This window comes from Drosophila santomea, chromosome 3R, assembly GCF_016746245.2.
Source record: "Drosophila santomea strain STO CAGO 1482 chromosome 3R, Prin_Dsan_1.1, whole genome shotgun sequence".
Taxonomy (NCBI): domain Eukaryota; kingdom Metazoa; phylum Arthropoda; class Insecta; order Diptera; family Drosophilidae; genus Drosophila; species Drosophila santomea.
The window spans coordinates 21,186,984-21,207,417 of NC_053019.2; the positions used below are offsets into that span (position 1 = coordinate 21,186,984).

General features: G+C 46.9%; 2 protein-coding genes across 3 annotated transcripts; one reads left to right on the top strand and one right to left on the bottom strand.

Annotated features, from left to right (window-relative positions):
* Nucleotides 1-1,790: 1,790 nt before the first annotated feature.
* LOC120452123 (NADH-quinone oxidoreductase subunit B 2) lies at nt 1,791-2,597 on the bottom strand. The gene is made up of 2 exons (XM_039636205.1): nt 2,548-2,597; nt 1,791-2,494 (listed from the first exon to the last, which is right to left on the bottom strand). The coding sequence occupies exon 2, from the start codon at nt 2,491-2,493 to the stop codon at nt 1,855-1,857; it is 639 nt and encodes a 212-aa protein (XP_039492139.1). The 5' UTR covers nt 2,494; nt 2,548-2,597; the 3' UTR covers nt 1,791-1,854.
* Nucleotides 2,598-15,690: 13,093 nt separating this feature from the next.
* Nucleotides 15,691-19,973, top strand: LOC120451096 (protein TRC8 homolog). Of its 2 annotated transcripts, none has more exons than XM_039634501.2 (7): nt 15,691-16,813; nt 17,186-17,756; nt 17,970-18,510; nt 18,566-18,740; nt 18,945-19,141; nt 19,206-19,406; nt 19,464-19,973. In XM_039634501.2, exons 1-7 carry the CDS (start codon nt 16,396-16,398, stop codon nt 19,812-19,814), a joined length of 2,454 nt encoding a protein of 817 aa, XP_039490435.1. In that variant the 5' UTR covers nt 15,691-16,395; the 3' UTR covers nt 19,815-19,973. The 2 variants fall into 2 exon arrangements, with proteins under 2 accessions (XP_039490435.1, XP_039490436.1); XM_039634502.2 differs by having other exon boundaries at nt 18,960-19,141.
* The last annotated feature ends 461 nt before the right edge of the window (nt 19,974-20,434 follow it).

Below are 20,434 nucleotides of genomic sequence, written 5' to 3' on the forward strand. Positions count from 1 at the left end.
GAGGCAACAAATCAATTCCGCATAATGCCAATAAAAAAGATTTGAAGAAGGCATTTACATTCATGAACATAAATCTCCGCCAGCTCACAATGCTCAAATAAAATGGGAACGAACTTAAGCAGACACATCCAACAATTTCATTATGAGGCCATGAATGAATGAGTGCCACACTGGGGCACACTGAATAAGCGAATGAATGAATGAATTCTAGATCTATTGTTGCACCCATTTTGGCGGCGAGTCAGTCTCTTTTTTTACGTTCCCTACACTTTTTTTTGGAGGACCTCACAATCGGATGGCGAGCATTACGGGCGATTAGGTGTTAAACACACACAATTCGTTGGGCATTTCTGCTCGATCTGCGTCTGACGTAATTTATTGCCCGTGGAACATTGGCCGAACCCACTTATTTTTGGCCAGCAAAGGGGCTGCTATGGATCTGCAGGTAGGAGCCACCTCGGTGGTCGTGGTTCTCCAATTTACTAACTTTTCACTCAAGTGCAAATCCTGAGCATGCGCCGCTGGACAGTCCACTGAATGTGGCAGCGAAAAGTCGCTGAAAGTGCACTGAAAAAATTCTCAAGAAATTCGAAATTTAATGGAAATAAACTATATATACCAAGATGCTCAGTTGCTCAGTTCCTTTAACTTTTTCTTTGCAATTTAAGGGACTTAACATTTTGCATGTGCACTTGCGAGGCTTTTTCGTTGGCGCCTCGGCGCCGCAATTAAGCAGAAATCGGTTAAATAAAAAAGAGCAAAATTAAGGTTAATGTGGGCCGGGGTCTGCTAATTAAGATATGGTTGCCTGGCTGCCAACGGTCCACTGGTTTCGATTCTCCAGAGCCTCTGATGACTCTGATGCCTCTGGAGCCCCTGAATTCTCCCCTGGATACTCCCTGCACCTTTCGACAAGTCATTGAGCTGTTAAATTTATTTAATGTCCGCACAATGGAGGCAAACAAGTTGCCAGTGGCTTTGTTATTAATTTTTATTGCTGTGCGATTGAGACAAGTTAATTTCTCCACGCAGCCATTCTTATTCGCAGGAATTGTACAAGTCACGAACGAGAGTCACGGATTCCCAGGATCCCCGAGGATCGGCGGGCTGCCTGCTGAGCCATTGTCCCGATTTTCAGAGTGTGCAGGTCCTTTTTGAGCAGCGAGCTCAATGAATGAGGAGGTGCTCATTCATTCAAGTCCTTCACTCTCGAGAGTTTCCATTGAGGACTTTAGGGCTGTCTGCCAGTTTTGTGGGTGTGTCGCTCATGGATTACACTAATGCGATAGTTGTCCCACAATTTAATGCACTCACCGCACTCGAACGGGGATTTAATGATGTTCCCACCAAGTTCAAGTGCTCGAAGTCGCCAGATTCGCAAAAAGGATTTTTTTGGGTGTGTTTCACAAAAATGGGAAACAACGAAATCCTTTCATATGCCTCAAGAACCCTTCATATTTCATCGCCACTTGAGAGACAGTGCCGCCCGAAGAGTTTATTGTCTCTGCACATTGTCCGCAGGACTCGCTTCAAGAGGTCCTTTTTAGGGAACATGAAACCGATCCTGCCAGTGCATCAAGTGCAGGTGAGCACGAGCCCTATGCCGCTGACTAAGCGACTTTCTGAACCAGGCATCTTCTGCAGATGCTGGAACTGATGCGCTTAACTCTTTGATTTCGTTTTGGGTAAGGCCAAGATCGGATTAGGCTAGGAGCGATTTAAGCCTGGTCACGAAGCAGCTAACTCTACTTATGGGTTGCACCACCCTAAGGACACATTACATGAAAGGGTTTGCAAAGGTATCACAGCTCGTGAGTCATTTATTTACTGATCACCTTAGGAGGACACTCCACTCTACTTCCTGTACCACATCTGCAGCGTCCTCATGCGCTTGACCTTCTTCTGCAGCTGCAGGATTCCGTATATCAGAGCCTCCGCGGTGGGCGGACAGCCGGGCACGTAGATGTCCACCGGCACAATGCGATCGCAGCCGCGTACCACCGAGTAGGAGTAGTGGTAGTAGCCACCACCATTGGCGCAACTGCCCATGGAGATGACCCATCTGGGCTCCGGCATCTGGTCGTACACCTTGCGAAAGGCCGGCGCCATTTTGTTGGTCAGGGTGCCGGCCACGATGAGCACGTCCGCCTGGCGCGGAGATGCCCGGAACACCACTCCGTAGCGATCCATGTCGTAGCGCGGAGCCGCAATGTGCATCATTTCGACGGCACAGCAGGCGAGGCCAAAGGTCAGCGGCCACAGCGAGCCCTTGCGACCCCAGTTGAGGAGGTCATCCAACCGGGCACAGGTCCACTCGCCCCAGGTCTTCTGGTCCCTTCCGAAGGCCGAGTAGCCCCACTTGGGCGGATTTGGGCAACGGTAATCGTACACCGGCATGGTCTTCTGGCCACGAAGCCACTGGGCTTGCAGCACTCCACTGCGAGGCAGCAGCCGCTTGCCAGGATTCCTGGCCAATATCAGGACACTTAACATCCTGCAGAGACTTAATTTGATTTTCAGCTGTGGCAGTGAGTGAAATTACTTTACTTTTGAAATTGCTAGCGATAGGAAGTGTTTGACACGTTTTTCTGAGACTGTTTGCCTTCTTAGCAATTAAAACACCTTCTACAATATAAATAAGTACCTTAAGTAAATCTCTTGAAACTCCCATTTGGATCCCACTAACGCCGCCGCTTGGCGTCAAAATCAATCCGAAATCCCAGCCACTTAACGCTGGGCGGACAGCGAACAGGAATCCACGGGCTCATAAATACGCATGAGCCTGAGGAGCCTCCATTCATGCCCCATGGAAGCTGGAGCCCAGATCGCTTAGGAGGAAATTATTAGCTGATTGCAGCAGCGCCATCCTCATTCCCCCCCTCCTGCTGCACTTGGGGCATTGATGGCACTCGAGGACCTGGGGACATGCAACTCGGGAGGTGGCAATGGGAATGGGAATGGGCACCGCTCACTGGGAGCAGATGCATCCGCGGAGAACTTACGCAATCGATGCTCGGGCTCATTACGGAACAGACACTGGGGAGCTGCACTTGTAAAAATAAGAACTATTGGCAAAGAAATAGATCCAAAATCCAGTTGAAGAGATAGAGATACAAGAGTAATATCTGTAAAATCAAGAATTAAGCATTCAAAAAGAAGTATTCATAAAGTATCTGAATATATACTGCTTATATAAATACTGTTCAATATAGATTTATATGATCAGCAATGCAGTAGAGTTTCTAAAAGTCTGTAGTTCTTTTTTGATCACTTAGACTTAGTTTTTTTCAAATGAATAGTGAGCTTCTAGAGTTCAATTATTGCTGCAAATATATCTCCAAGTGTGAGATTGGAGTCGTGGCGCTGGCGCAGCTGGCAGTCAATAGTTGGTGGAAAAATGGCAACTGGCAGTGTGTCTTTTGCGGTTTTTAATTAACGCTTTTGCACAATGCTTGTCTAATTACGCCTTTGGTGCCTCAGACACGACAACAAAACGGCAGCGACTACTAAATCATCAATATTGTCAAGCGGCAGCTGCGGTTTCTGATGCTCTTGCTGCAGACTGCCTGCGAATCCTGCAGGATGGGCAATAGAAAAAAAAAAACAAAACAAAAAAATGAATTGAAAATAAATACGGGAGACATGGACGACGATCATCGCATGGCAATTAGGCATTGGCTGCATTTGATGCATCATTAATTGAATTTCATTTGCATTTAAATGCGCACCTATGAATGGAGCGCAGGCCACAGACCACTGCCATTTTCCCAGCCAGAAAAGCAGAAGATCCAAAGACCAGAAGAGTCAAAGACCAGAAGACTTAAAGACCAGTAGACCAGAAGCTCAAAGAGCCAGCCAGCTCGTCTCCATCGACAATAAGCCGCTGATGAAGTCATATGAGCCCGGCTCGAACGCATTGGCCAAATGCAGCGAAACTGGCAAGCGAAACTGCGCTGCGTACCCGGCGAAAATGCCAATTTAAAATGGCTAAAATAAATTGGATTCGTTCGGCTTTGTTCGCTCCTCCGTTGGTCTGGCTGGCCAACGCAAAATAGACTATCATCAATTTAAAATCAATATGTCACATAAATTGGAAGGGAAATCAACGCCAAAAGCCGCCAACGTTATTGGCCAAGGAAAATGTACAAAAAAATAGAAAAAAAACAGAGGGAAAGATGCGAAATAAATAAGTGAGGTGGAGAAGAAAGGAATGGCTGGCAAATTCCAAATACTCTGCAAATTTGATAGAGAAATATAAATTGGGTATATCCAAAACAGAATGCTATACGTATGTAACAGAAAATAAAATAACTTTTGATTGAATGGCATGTTACTTTATTAGGGTAAAGTAGAGTGAATTGAGGTATATCCTCTTCCTGGAGAGTGTATGCTCGAGCTGGATAAAGGATGCAGTGGATGCAACTGAAGAGTCCACTACGATTACTTTGCTATAATTCGTCGTCATCGCTGATGCAACTGCAACTGCAACTGCTGCAATTGTTGCTGCCCGGTGACATCGTCGCTGGGGTTTTATTGGCCACTTTTGGCCACATCAGCGACAACGATGAGACAGCCGAGTGCGCTTCCTGTCTCATGGCTCATAGCTAGTAGCACATAGCCATGGCATATATCCCATCCAACATATATGTATGTATATATATTTTTAATATATATATGTTGCATATACCCGTGTGTGCCGGACAACTTGCCATTATTATGCGCATGTTGCATTGCATTGTTGTTGCCGGATTTGTCAGCGATCCTCAAAGTGATAAAAATTGCTCGTAAATCCTTAACGAGTGGAACTAACACGCGCTGGCTGGCTGGCTGGCTGGCGTACTGGAGCCCCAACTGGAGTCCATCCACCGTCCAGCTGAAGCTCAGGAGCAGGAGCAACTCCCCCGCATCCACATCCACATCCACATACACATCCGCATCCGCACACCACATTTGTCTTTTTAGCGAACTCCCAAAACAACAACATGCCAAGTGGAACAATGGCGATCCGCAGACCGAAATGGACGCGCTCATCTCTTGATCTGCATTGTTAGTGGCCAGCAGGAGCAACGTGGCCAAAACACTAAGAGAAATACTTGCAAGCTCTGCTGTTACTCCAAGAATCATAGCCAACTTGAGCGAACTTTAGATCGACGATCAGGCATAGTTGTATATATCATTTTAAGCAGCTTAATAATAACAGCTTATTTTTCCCAGTGCAGTGGCATCTGCTGCATTCCATTTCCTTGGCGACTTTTGGATCTCTTTGCATTCAGGAGACAACTCACACCAATCCACTGCTGTGGGCCAGTTTATGCATCACCAGGCACCAAATTGACTCCATTAAATTCCAATTGTGCCAATGTTTTCTAAAAATGTGGTAGGAGAAACTACAAGCATATACCAAGTGGCTTGCTGCAACAATGTTGAAGTCACTTTTTCCAGCATTCAACACACAAGTAGCAGAAGCATTCTCGCTGTGTACTCAGCCATTTTAATTTCTATATTATGGCATTCGCCTGTTATCAAGTGGCCCAAACTTGCTGTAGCCAACGATAAGCCGCAATTAAGCCTTTATGTCCGATCGATTAACGCTAATTTAAGAGCCCCACACAAGAAGCCAACGCAGAGTTACAGGTTAACGCTAACAAATCAGATCGCTGCCATATGGCATTATATGGCTTAACCAGCCAACCAATTAAAGATGCAAAAGACAAAGAGTTCCAGCCCGAGCTCAGCAGCTGACAATAAAACCAACAAATTTTCGTATTTAACGATCGCCAAATTAACATACATTTACACATGCCACATCCACGTGAAGCGGGACAAACGAGTTTCCAACTTTTCGAGTCTGAGTGGCCGACCACCCAAATGTGGGGGCAGTGGTGCTGGGTGCTGGCTTGGGGAAAAACTACCAAATAGTAGCTAGTACTAAGTAGATAACTTTTCAGACAGAAGAAGTGCGATTCGAAAGATTTTTAAGCAAGAAATACGCTCCATTTCCAGTTATTAAGCATTTATATTAAAGGTATGTATCTTGAAGATAAAGATATAAAACTCTTGGAAAAAGTAAAAGAAAGGCTTTTTAAAGTGCTGTAAACTCTTTACCAATAATACATATATCATATTTTATTCTGAATTTTGTATTCATATATATCTCATATATATACCATACATATGTATCTCATAGATACTATAGATACTATACCACTCAGCTACAAAGCAGCTGAAGTGCCATCACCCACAAGGAAGCACAGTTTGGAGCAGCTGACGGGAGGAGGGCCATTAGCTGCTCTCGCTTTCACAAGTAGGTGTTGACAGTTCGGCATTATAATAACTACTTTACAGTGGAGCCCGATAATTAATTGCCGGCGATTAATGGCAATGTTATCTAAGCGCACGACAAACGCCGCGGGATGAAGTCAACGGAACAAAAGCAAAAGCTCCATCGTCGCCTTTTCGCTCGACTTCAGATGAGTTCGAGCATGGCAGCCACGCCCCTTCGTTTTCGTCTTTTGGGGGGTTGGGGGCGTGGCGAGCGCCTGCTGTTTTCAGCCAAGTGTTCTGCTTAATTTGCGAATAATTCGATCGAGGGCTTGGCTACAGTGGCTGCTGGCTAAGTGGACAAGCAGTAAAGTAAGAAGGGGTAAGCTATTTACAATGCATGGATTTCGAAAATATGGTTGCTGTTAGATTTATGTGCTGCAGCATTATTGGCAAATGTTTATTAGTAATTCATCAGCTTTTCTACTTTCACCGCATGGGAATGTAAACTGTATCGCTCCTAAAAAATGGCCATCGAAGTCGGCTTCTTTGAAGCGCTTGTTGTGGTTACACAAAATCCTTTTAATACATGCTGTCATTGTGACATTCAGATCACTTATTCCGAACATTTGTATTTGCCCTCGTTTTCCGTCTGTTTGCTCTGGTTTGTACTACTACGACTATTTTCCTTTCGACCGCACTTTCACTTTTCCCGGATAATTAATGTGCCGCGCGACCCGAGTTCCCGACTTCCCGAGTTTTCCGAGTTTCCCGAGTTTCCCTAAGTAGGGTGCTCTAACACACATCCCAAGTGGCCGCCCAAAACATAATTACGATGTTTCATTAACAACATTAGCAGCGACCATATTTCACCCGATTCCCTTCTCCCGACTCCCGAGTAGGATCCCTCCGCATCGCCGAGTGAAGTGGAGGTGGCCACCACTCGGGATCTTGATTTATGGACTCTAGGCCGGGATGGTTGGGATGCCCTCTGCCGTGGGTGGCAACTAGGGATGTGTCTTTGGATCATGGATCTTACTTAATCGGTATAGATAATTCAATCTTCCAGATTAGATAATATATTTTTAAAGTGTTTACTTGATCTTTGAGGTGTTACTTGATCTAATAAGGTGTTTACTAATACAATTTACTATGATATGTATATATTTATATATATATTTTATATTGCATATATACGATATGGATCTTACTTAATCAGTATAGATAATTCAATCTTCCAGATTAGATATTATATTTTTAAAGTGTTCACTTGATCTTTGAGGTGTTACTTGATCTTATAAGGTGTTTTGAGACCCGAAAGCCATTATAACTAATACAATTTACTATGATATGTACATATATATTTACATACATATATTTTATATTGCATATATATGTAGTTTCTAAAACTCACGCACCCATCGCTGTTTAGATTCCGGCGTTATGGATTATTAATGCAATGGGTTGCCAGCGGGCAGATGAGGCGGCATTGATCACTCTCTCGAAGTGTTTTTCCCCTCCTGAGATTCTCCCCCCGCTCACTTTTTTGGGGCAGTGGGAGGGGGGGCGTAGACTGACTAATGCAATCTCAAGTATGTGCGACACGCTGGCTGGGGCGACTGCAACATGTGGCCAAGTGGTGGGGCAGGCACATAAGGCATACGTATAAGAAGATGCAGCGGTGAATTTATGGGATGCGGCATAATGGCATGTTGCCATTGGCCTGATGCTCGCACGCATTTAAATGCCTCATAAAAGTTACACTTGAAAATTAATGAGCTGCGTTTTCGGCATTCGCCGGCGCACTAAACAAAGTGACAACACTCGAATTGAGTTGTTGCCGTTCGTTTAAGGATCTCGCGGATACGATACGATTCCATTCGATTCGATTCGAAGTGGAGTGGAGTTGCAACTGCAGCTCGATTTTCCCCCGATTTCGTTGTGGCTGTCAGAGATTTCTGCCGAGATTTTCGTTCGTTCGTTCGTTTTAGTTGGCGCAATAAATTTTGTGGTTTAATGGGGCGGGCGTGGCGGCTCGACTCTGAAGTTTTCCACTTTGATATTCGAGCGTCTATTAATGAAAGCGTCGCGCTGCCGTTGAGCGGCCTTTTTTGGCCCATTTTATAGGGCACACTTCCTTTTTTAATGCCCTCCCATCGCCCGGCCTCCTTGGTCCGCCATTAAAGTGACAAAAACTGACACTAATCATGCTCTGCTGCCCGCCAAAAGGGTTGGCCCCCCATTCAATTTGGAGGAGTCCGCATTTTGTAGCGCTGTCATGTCGCTGGGCGGTTCGTAATTTATGTCTTAACACTTACAGATCGTTAGCGAAATGGGAAATGGAAAATGGAAAACGGGAGAGGAACAGCTCGGGAAAATAATAGGACTCACTTGTAAGCGATCGCATGCAAAGCGCTCTAATTAGCTGATAAATATGAACACATGTTGGTGATCAAGCAGCCACATAAAGTGGCAAATGGGTGATTAAGTTGCAAGTCCTGCCAGTTATATAGATTTATATATAAATTTACATATTCTAATTTATGTAAATTCGCTCTAATGGTACCATATTATGCAGGGATATTCCATTTAGTTCAATTCCTCACCCTCAGTCACACTGAACCCACATCCCAATCCACATCCGAGACCTCATCCGTATCCGAATCCCTCATCCAAGCCCGTGCCCAGATAGCCGGGCAATAGCGACACCATCGCTAAACGCAGCAAAGTAAATTGTTCGATTAATTGGATTTTAACAGCGACAAGTAGCCGCCAGCCAGGACAGTCGATTGAGCCAATGAGCCAATGGCCAAAAGGCAATAAAACAGCGAGTTGTTGATGGAGGAGGAGAGGTTTTCTTTAGTAGATGGGAAGTGATGAAAAACCAGCTGCATTCCCAGGCAGCGGACATGAAATCTCGCTCGGCTGGGCGAAATAGAGATGAATTTACAGCTACAAATCGCTTGATCAGTCAACATTTTAGCCACGTCTAATTGTCAGTCAGTCAGGCGGACGGCAAAAAGCGGACGGCCATGCCACTGGCAGCAGCAACATGCAACAAGCAGCAGTTACTGCAGCAGCAGCAGCAACATCCACAGCAGCAGCGACAGCAGCAGCAGCAAAAAGAGGCCCCAAAGTTGAATTTTTATTGTTGTCACAGCAATTTCAATTGGTTTGATGAGCATTCCAGCCTTGCACGCGGCCAACTAGCGGAGCGATCGAGTGGAGCTCAAAAGACAACCAAAACCAAAACCAAAAGCAAGACAAGCAAAAGCCCAGGCAGGCCAAGTGGAATAACCAAGCCAGGCCAAGCCAAGACCCAAACTGGCTTAGACGAGATCCGCTGGAGACACAGCTCCATCAGCTCCATCATCGATATTATGTCGCTGGCAGACGATTAATGATTGCCAAGGTGAAGATCTCATCGACAAGCGTTCGTCTCGCGGTCGCTGCTTTCAGCCACAGTCGGGCATCGCTACAAGGAACTCTCTTTAAGTCAAGTGTATAATAAAAAATACTTCTATGTATGTTAATCATACTCATTTGAACTGTACACTGTTACTCATAAGTAACTAAAGCACATATGTAGAATGTTACGATGCTTTTGGTGATATGTAACCCAGAACTGCAATCAATATCCATATCTTTCAACTGAATTATAATATTTAAATAGCCTACCTATACAGTATATTATTCAATATTGTTATTCTTTGTATATTGATAAGTCAAGTCTTCATTTTGGTAAACCTAATCGGCAACTTAAAACCCAATAACTCTATCAAAGTTAGCCCGATTTTAAAAAACCAAAATCTTGTTTTATTCATATCTTTAACATATATATAATATATACTTCTCATATACATCACTTATCTTCCGCTAGTTAATCTCAAGCACGCTCTACTGTACTTTTTCTTGCTTGTTCTCAATGTCAGTGCGTCAGTTTGTCAGTCCGTCAGTTTGTCAGTTCGTCAGTTTGTCAAAGTCGCCGGGCCAAAGCGAGCAACGTCTCTCTCCTCAAACACTTGGTATTTATGCCAATTAGTATGAAATTTCTTACGTGCCCGCAGACAGTCGCAATAGCAGTCGCAGATCCCAGATGCAGCTCCATGGCCCCAGATCCATAGCTCCATCTCCATCTCCAGTTCATATCCCACTGCTCCTCCTGCTCCTCCTGCATCCTCATCCGAAGCCATCGGCTGCTTCCGCTCAAACTGGTCCAGTTTCGTGGCTCGATTTCACCCTAATGCCACTCAGAGGCACACAAGGCTATACACTAAACTCGGCTATACTCGTATATCTTATGGCTCTTATTGTCTCCGCGCGGACTTAGCGCCATTTTTGTCGCGCTCCTCTGACTTTGGAGCTAATCTGGGTGCTCGAATCGCCGATGCGCGAATATTTGCTGACTGTGGCATAAAAATGCAATTCAAATGCGCCACTATCTGCGATTGCCAGCTGGAATGGCTGTTCGGTTTATAGTTCGATTTAATTAGGTTGTGTGGCTGCGCCATCTCAAAATGATGTGGTGTTAACTGCAAATCTAAGCATGTAAGCAACTCTATTTGCATTTCGAAAGCAGTTCTAGGAAGTTCTCTGTTCCAAACTTGTTCCGAAAGTTAGAAACACATCCTTTCATTCTCAGTTGATCCTCTTGCAAATCCACTGAGTAATGCTGCCAGTTGGGTTGCACATTTTCCGCAGTCCGCTCCAATTAAGTTTTAGCCGCACCCATGCTGCCGGCAACCAGACAAATTTGGAAAACAATTTTCCGCCCAGCAAGTGCGACTCGTTTGCGGCGTCACTGCTCTTAATTGAGCAATTATTCATTCAAATGGATTGCCAATTTCGCCGACCAGCCCCCAACATCTGGGGATCGCATCCTACAATCCAAAGCGATCCACAGCGATTCAAAGCGATACAAAGCGATTCAGTGCGATACAGAGCCATACACCTCGGGGCCAATTTAGCAGATCGAACTGCCAACTGCAAACTGCATGTTGCAAGTTGCAAGTGGCAAGCGGCAAGCTGCAGGTTGCAATTGCGATTGCAATTATAAAACAATCACTTGTCGGGATAGGCGGCTCCTGGTCGCCACCTTTAACGGCAGCCCATTACTTGCAGCCTGCCCAGCATCTCCAGCAGCTCCAGCATCTCCAGGATCGAGTATCCACTGATTCCCCCTCGCCTTTTGTCCCGCTTCCTCCAGAGTTGGCCTCTTCTTTTGGGCGGCGGCCACGCAAATTGTGCTTACTTAATAAGTCGTACAACCTGCTAATGTGAGCAATTTACCAAAGGAACGCGCTGCACCCGGTGCTGCAGGTTCTGCTGCCCCAACTTGGCTGCCCCACCTGGCTCCCCACTTGGTTGCCCACTTGGTTGGCCACTTTCCGAGCTCCACGCGCATGCGCAGCCCCCGCCGATTGCGATCTGCGCAGAAGGAAGCGCAGAGTGTGTGAGTGCGCACAATAAAAAGGTGCGAGCTGCAAGAATTTATGGGCCAGCAGCCGGTCGATAAGCCAGGCGAAATAAATAAAATAAAATAAATAAAGTGAAGTAAAAGAAGGCAGTGAAATAAGGCAGGGAAGCTGGAAGATCGGGCGCAGGCAAAACAAAGTCGCTGGCACAGCGCACCTAATTATTATAAATAAACCAATCGAACAATAAAGATCTGCTGCTGCTTCTGATGCTGTTGGCCAAGTTTCCGCGAAATGCGCACAGTGGCCATAAGAACTTAATCGCAAATGAGATTCCGGCCCAGAGCGCGTCCCAAAAGCGGAGCAACGCCATCGATATAACACAATCGATGATGAGGCTTCGAGCTACCAACTCCATGCCATGCCATTCCATTCGTAACCCGAATCCAGAATCCAGAGCCGAATCCCAGTCCCAGTCCCAATCGAATCCGGGCTAACAAGCCGTTTGATGGGGCAGCCAGTCGGCTGGATTAATCGCTGACACGGTGGGGGGAACTGCTGGCTCCCAAAATGTCCAGTCTTACACTCGTAAAAATAGGAGGTGCTTAATGCGTGGCTCAGTCTGAGAAATGACTTCTCAAATTTTCAGATGATTACTTTAGTAAATTATATTGTTTTATTTTTAATGAGGTTACTGTCTTGCTTTTATTCCTTAATTTCTTTCTTGAATAAAATATATAAACAGAAATCAGACACTTTTGTAATGAATGTATTGACTTCTTTTATATAACTTTGTGTCAAATTTTTTCTCAGCCATTAAAGTGTTACCTTTTTTCGCGCAGTGCCAGTCCTTGGGGCCGCAGATAAGGCGCTGACGTAGTTAAACATATTGTAATTGCTGCGATGCCCCGAAACGAGTTTCCATCCGCATCCAGCTCCAACTCCAACCCCATCTCCATCCTCATCTCCAACCCCATCCCCATCCCCATCCCCATCTCCAGCTGCAACGACCTGGTCCGGCAGTCTGGTCATTGTTTTGGAGTGGCTTCTGTATCGTCGCAGCATCAGATTACCACTCCATGTGCAGACAAAGGCGCAGCATCATCAGCAGCATCATCAGCATCAGCATCAGCCAATAAATGGAAGGCGTCGTTGTCGTCCTCAACGGCATCCCGATACGCCTAACTCCACTCCACTCCCCATCCCGATCCTCTCCAGCCACCATCCTCATCCCCATCCTCATCCTCCAACGTCGCTGTCGTTACGGCCTTTGATTTTTGTGGATCAGGAGCTGCACAGTAGCCGTTCGATAATTTGCTATGGCATTCCAAGTGTATGTCTCCTTATCCGCATGTCAATCAAGCTCCTAATTATTCGCCGAATGCAAAAGATAATTGGGCCGTCGCTTTTTGGGCTTTTTGGGCTTTTTGGGCCTGCTGCTCCTGTTACCAACTACCAACTGGATTTTTGGCCATTCCAATATAAGAAACGAGCAGCGTTCTGCATGGGACACTTATGACAAACTCAAAAATCTGATCCTTTCCTTCAGCTGCAAGTGGCATCCAATTAAATCGAAGGGCTGAAAAACAAAGGAAGTGGGTACAAAACGCAGATAATCCGTTGATATATGCGTTGAGCTGGCTGGAATCCATAAAAAGATGCGGAAGAAGAGGTCTCAATATCGCCATTTACTGCGAGTTAACTGGTGTGAAACCCGAGAATCACTTGCTGCAATTATTCGATAGCACTAACAGCTTTATCACCACCATTTGACTAGTATTAAACCCCTGGTCATTCGATGTTATCTATAAAATGAAGTTTCCTTTCGCCAATTTTTGATACCCTATGTATATACAAGGTATATTGGGCAGGTAGCAGAGGGAAGTTTTAGAGTCCTTTTGGCAAAGTAATGCTCCCTTGTAATATAATATTATAATATTTAACCACTTGTAAGTTGTAAATGTATCTAGATACTTTATAGAACTCAAGTGGGTATCTGATAGTCGCAACTCAAGGTCCCAAGAGAGCCCCATCGGCAGTTTTATCGGCAGCTAATTCATTTGGCGTCCCAGCAGGTTTCCAGCCGTCTATTTCTATATGATATCTGCGAGTGGTAATCACGCTGGGAACGCGCTGCTCTGGGTTCACATGATCGCATATAGGTCTTGTTCCTGGCCACTGGGATGCACTGCGAGAAATCAGTAATAGTATTAAATGGGCAATGCAAAGAGTGGCCTTCTAGGCCAAAGATTTCCTCACTGTGCAGCTGCAAGTGCAATGAAATCACACGTAGACGGCTGAAATGAAACTGCGATTGGAGCAGCAGCCGTTGAAAAAGTGGTCTAAATCGGGGGTAAATCGTGGGGAGGGGGGAGGGGTGGCTCTGCGACATGGAGACCATCGACACTTTGTACGTTGTTGTGTAAAACGATTGGCGCGTTAATCAACGTACAAATTTCCGACTTATATGGCCAGCGAATTAAATCGTTCCCCCGAGATCTCGCTGGACTCGCTGGCCAACCTGAGCAGCCAACCTGGCCAACAAACGTGGCCAACAATCGTGGCCAACAGCTCAGCTCAGCTCGGCTTGCCCGTCCTGCTGACAGCTGCCGATTAGAACTGGAGCGATAAATTATACAATTGCCATGCGTGAGACCCGCAAAGAGAGCGGATCCTGCATCCATGCTCGGATGCCTGGATCCATCGAACTGGGCTCCTTGCATCTGGTAGCGATTCCCCCGGCTCATTGCGCTGACAATTACACTGATTACATTGAATATATGAGGCCCATATTGGGCTGCCAGTGCCTCTGGGAGTGTCAACTGCTCAACTGCTTTGGCCCGTCCCGCCAAACTGAAATTCAAATCGTCTGCGCGCGCAGTGGCCCCTCGAAGTATGCAACACGAAGGGTTAGTCCAAAACTAGAGAAAACTATGCAAATTAGCGGGGCCTAAAAAATTGTTAGAATTATTATTATACCCTGCTTTCAAAGCAGGGAACTTTACTGAACTTTAGACACTCTCATTTCACTGATTGAAGTTACAGCTGCCTGAAAATGATCTTGATTAACTCACTTTTCTACAGCCAATAAATGAACTAATTTTAGCTATAACATAATAATAAAGTGTAGTGAAAGTGGAAGTAGGTAATACAACTAAAGTACCCTTCGTACCCGCAGCCTAAAAAATCGAGAAACATGCATTCTTCGTCTGAGGAGCCGGCTGTTTGTTATGACCTGTGCAGTTTGTTTAAAATTCTTGTGGCGCGGCATGAAAAATCAATTATGTTAGTTGAACTTTCCGAGCTAAACGCTAAACAATTGCGCATAATTACGAGCGTTGCGTTGGGGACGAAACCAAAACGAAACCCAAATGCGGACTGCATCGCATTTGCCGTTGCCGTCGCCGTTGCCTCAATTTGTGCATTTGCATAGGAAAAGAGTTTGGGGATTGTGGAGAGTGGAGAGTGGGGCGTTTTCCAGGGGCTGTGTGCCACAAACAAGAAAGAACAACAATTAAGGTGGCAAATGGCAAAAGTTAATGGCCGAACAATTGAGGAAATTCACGTAAATGACTTCGGGACCCTGCGGATACGGATTGCAATTGGAATTGGGCGTATTCGAAGGAATGCAGGAAATGTTTGCGTTTAGAACTAGAAACTGCGGGCATTTCGGGAAATATGAGCAGAGGAAATGAATTCAGGGGTTCACTCTTTCCCCTAATGTCAAATGAAATACTTCCCTTCATTAGAAATACAAATAGTTCTATTTGACTAGTTATTGCTCTTTAGATTCAGCGCAAAGTTTGAATTTTGTAGACAGCGCGCCAAACTAACAGCAGCACTAGCCAACACTGGGCAGATCACTTAACAGCTCTGTATAGCACACTTCAGCGACTCTGTTCACGCCAGCTTACACTTTACATTTGGTGAATGTCAAACTGTAATAATCTTTAAAAACTGAAAAGTAGCTTTAAATAAACATATAATAAGTAAACACTGCACGAAAGTGTCTCCTTATCGCAGACAGAAGGCTAGGCCAGACCCTTTAAAAAGTAGTTTTGGAACAGAAAATCTAAAATTATCAGTACTTCAGACCGACACGCAGGAACACGCGCCGTTTCGCTGCTCGAAGCCAGAGGGACTTTTGAAAAAGCGCGCCAAGCGATCAGCTGGCAGCGACAATCGATAGTCGGGCGAGCGTAGGGCCCCGCTGGGCAGCACTGGCGGCCGCAACGATAGGCAGCGATAGGCAACAGCGCCAATCGATAGCTGGGTCGCAGAAGGAGGAGGAGAAGCAGAGGAGAAAAACAAAAACCAATTGTGAAAAGTGTAAAGTTTACATCGCAGCAGAGTCGCGTGGCCAAAAGCGGTGGACAAACGTGGAAACGGGCAGCCAACCAGATAACACTACCATTTCTCTACGACGCGCCAGCGGGAGTTTTGCACCTGCTGCAGGCACTCTCCCACACATACACACAAACGCACACACACACACTCGCAGGCAAATCGTCATTCTGCGCTATTTGTTGTTTTTTGCGAAATCCAAGACGAGGGCGAATCCACAACAAATGCAGATTGGAATCGGAGCTTGATTGCTACGCGATTAGTGCCTAGTCACGCGGGATCAGCACACCACAGCCGATCCGGCCGCAGGCAGAAGGGGCAAAGCCAGTGGATATCATAGTAGCAGGGTAGCAGCCAGCTAGGAGGATACGGAGCCATGTCCGTGCGGACGAAGGTACTCGGCCTGGTGGACGTAATGATGCGCGTGCCACCGGTGATGGTCATCGATGAGGTGCTGAAGCTCGAAATGGGCCTGCACACGTGGCTCAATCCCAACAAGGACAAGCTGGCCAGTGAGGCGTTGGCTGCGCCACCGGGAGCAGCCGGCAGACAGGATACGTTTGCCAGCATCAAGGAGTTCTTCGGCCTCAATACGGCCGAGGATGCGATCGCCCACATGACCTCCTCCGCCCAATCCGCCCTGGAACAGAGCATCGAGAACGCCTCCAAGACAGCCAAAACGCACGGCGTGCTCAGCACCGGCTTCAACTCGCTGATGAGCGAGCTGTCCAAGGACGAAACGCTGGCGAATGTGCTCAGCATCATTACGGTCAAGTTCGTCATCTGCGTGTTCGGTGAGTCAACCACATGGGGTTACTTTCTGCTTAGAATGCCCACAATATGATAAGGATATAGTAAATGCTCTATATGCAAAGTCATAAACTTTAATATCAGTAGGATTGAGATAACAAGTATTCGCAGAATCGAAGGTAATGCTCACCTAGCAAAATAACTATATGCGAATGAATAGTTTGCCTTAAAACAGCTTGAGCATTCCCATTGAACCCGAAACGTAAACACAGGCAATTAAGTTAGTTTTTTCGAGTTCATTGCTTTCGACCTGCTGACGAAATCATCCGGAATTCCAAGGGCCGCTTATCGGACGCACTTTGGAACACCAGCAAACGCCATTTGATACTTTACTCACAATCTGTGTGCTTTTGCAGCTTTCCTTACCGCCGCGTGCATCTTCATGCTGTGGACCCGCCACCTGGTGATGGTCTACATGTTCCTCACCTCGCTGGGCCTCACCTTCCTGTCCTACTGGTCCAACGTGAGCGCATTGTCGCTGATGGAGCGGAGTCCCAGCATGCTGGAGGAGCTCATGTCGCTGAACACCACGAGGCTGCTGGACTCGGGCGGGGTGGTCATGTCGCTGGCGCCGCACCTGATGGCCCAGTGGTTCATGGGCATGCTGTTCGCGTACATTCACCTGGGTCCGAGGTTCGAGATGCTCCAGAAATCGATGCCCATCATCTTTACTAGTCCAATTCTGTTGGCCATGATGCCGCTGCCGGCGAAAGTGGTGCAACACCTGCCCGTGGTGGCCGCATTTACGCCCATCATTCTCACAAAGATCACGCTGATGCACAGCGCCATGGAGGCGAGTCGAACGGTCTACAATGGTTACCAGTACGCCATGAACTTTGTGTCCAACTTTGGACTGTCGGCGCTCATCGAAAACGAATGGCAGCGGCTCAATGTGCCCAACGTTCTGAGGGTTTTTTGGACCATCAGGTGGGTTTGCCAAGTGGTTCATTAATTTATGTTAATCATGCACGTGGAACCTTCTAATTCTCGCATTCGGAGCGTTAGTGTGTCAATGGTACAAGGCCATCAATCACATTGTGTGTCCATGTAGATACTCTTATAGATACTTATTAATGGCCGCAGCGCACAGATTAACTGGTTTAAATGAATGATGATCGAATGAAACACCTTTCTTTTTAGAATAATACAAGGCGGCTATGCTCTGGCCACGACGGAATCGGACGAGCCCCTGGATCTAGTGACGTCCACACAGAAGCTGCTCGTCGATGGCTGTGAGACGCTGACGGCGGTCCTGGGCATGACGGGTGTCATCTCGATGATCTGCCACTACATCGGACGCTGCTTCCAGTGGTACCTGATGACCTACGACAACGACGAGGAGAAGTCGCTGGGCACTGTCTCCGCAGTGCTCTTCTACATCCTCGCTCTGCAGACAGGACTAACATCGCTGTCGCCGGACAAACGCTTCATCAGACTGTGCCGGAATCTGTGCCTGCTGATTACCGCCATGCTGCACTTCCTGCACAACATCGTGTCGCCCATTCTGATGTCGCTCAGTGCGGCACGCAATCCCTCGCGTAAGCGCCATGTGCGCGCCCTCACCGTCTGCGCCTTCCTCGTGGTGATGCCGGTCTCCCTGCTCTACTACCTCTGGACGCAGCGCTCCATCTCCACCTGGCTGCTGGCGGTTACTGCATTCTCCGTGGAGGTCATCGTCAAGGTGCGGTGACTATGCAATGTATTTGCTTCCAGATTACAACATACTTCTGCCGTAGGTTCTCGTTTCGCTGGCCACCTACACGCTCTTCCTGCTGGACGCGCGGCGGCAGTTCTTCTGGGAGAAGCTGGACGACTACCTCTACTATGTGCGTGCCTTTGGCAACTCGGTGGAGTTCTGCTTCGGCATCCTGCTGTTCATCAACGGCGCTTGGATTCTGATCTTCGAGTCTGGTAAGTTTGCGCGTAGCGTTCACCGTCCTTGTTACATTAACACATGAGTAAGCGAGTGCTCAACTCGCCGCTTTCCATTGGCATTCCCTCTGTCCATCGGATCCGAATTCAGATCCTTTGTCCGTGTCCAGCTTTTCTGTTCTATGTGTGCATGTAATATTTTTATTCGGTTGATTTTGTGTACCGATAACTATAACTTGATAGACCAAAATGGTACAGGCGGCGCCATCAGAGCGATCATGATGTGCATCCATGCCTACTTCAATATCTGGTGCGAGGCTCGTGCAGGCTGGTCGGTCTTCATGAAGCGGCGTTCGGCGGTCCACAAGATCTCAGCCCTGCCAGAGGCAACCCCCGCCCAGCTGCAGGCATTCGACGACGTCTGCGCCATCTGCTATCAGGTGTGTATTGTATCTAAATGCATATATAGTAATTCAAGTGACTCAACTATCTTTTTTGATTTAGGAAATGTATTCTGCGAAGATCACACGGTGTCGCCACTTCTTCCACGGCGTCTGTCTGCGCAAGTGGCTGTACGTGCAGGATCGTTGCCCCCTGTGCCACGAGATCATGATGTACACGGACAAAGCGGACGAGAATGCGCAGGAAGCGGAGCCAGCGGCGGCTGTCCAAGCCGAGCAGCCCATTCGGATATACCCGCGCGACGTGAGTGCCAACAGTTTCTATATACATCAATGTACTATCTATCCCTTAATCTCACAGGATGGCAACAACGCAGCTGCGCCGCGACGCTCCCCGGAGCGCGTTCCAGTCGAAGCACCAGAGGCGGCGGCCAGCAGCTCCTCCAATGCAGCAGCGGTGATCGGAGCGGAGGCCGTGTCGGCCATCGTGGAGTCGGCGGCGGCTGTGGGCGAGGCGCGTTCGCTGGGCAGTGTGAGCAGCGTGGCCAGCAATGCCACACACAGAATCAGCGCCAGCGGGAGCAGCGACAGCAGCTACATGTCCGCATCCGCCCAACCGCCTCCGCCGACGGCCACTTCGGCTGCTGCTGTGGCCACGGCGGCGGCCAGCAACACGACGCACATGTTCCGGATGTCGCAGGACCAGCAGTAATCGGGTGGGATAATAGCATAGGACCGAATCGGATTGGAATGGATAAGAACGGAACGAAACGGGAGCGCTCGGCGTACCTTGTTTTTCTTATATATCTTGCTACTTGGAAACGTTCTGTGTGTTAGTGTACTTATGTAAAAATGCAAATCTTTGTAGCGATCCAAGGCTTCTCTATTCCCCCGCCCAAAGAGCACTCTACTCCCCGCACACACGACCACAGCACTCACCACTCACCTCCGATCCTCATAGACACAGACATTGCGTATGTGCAACTCACGCAGCCATGCTTAACTAAATTATATACCATGCATATAATAGCGCACTGAATGCTGAACGGTAATGAGACGACAATTGAAACGGAGATCTATGTACGTTAAGTTTATGGTAAAAAGTTGATCCAAAAATGTTGAAACACACACAAAAAAATGTAGCCCTAAGTTTGCAGTGATGATAAAGAGATGAGAGCAGTGTAAAAAAAAAACCCATCAGCAGAAGCAAAAGCAAAAGCAAAAACGATAAACATTTTATGTGGTGAAGTCTGAAAATGATTTAATCAAGTTACCAACTAAATCTAGTTAAAAACAAAACACGAATCAACACGGATTAAAAAGTAAAAAACA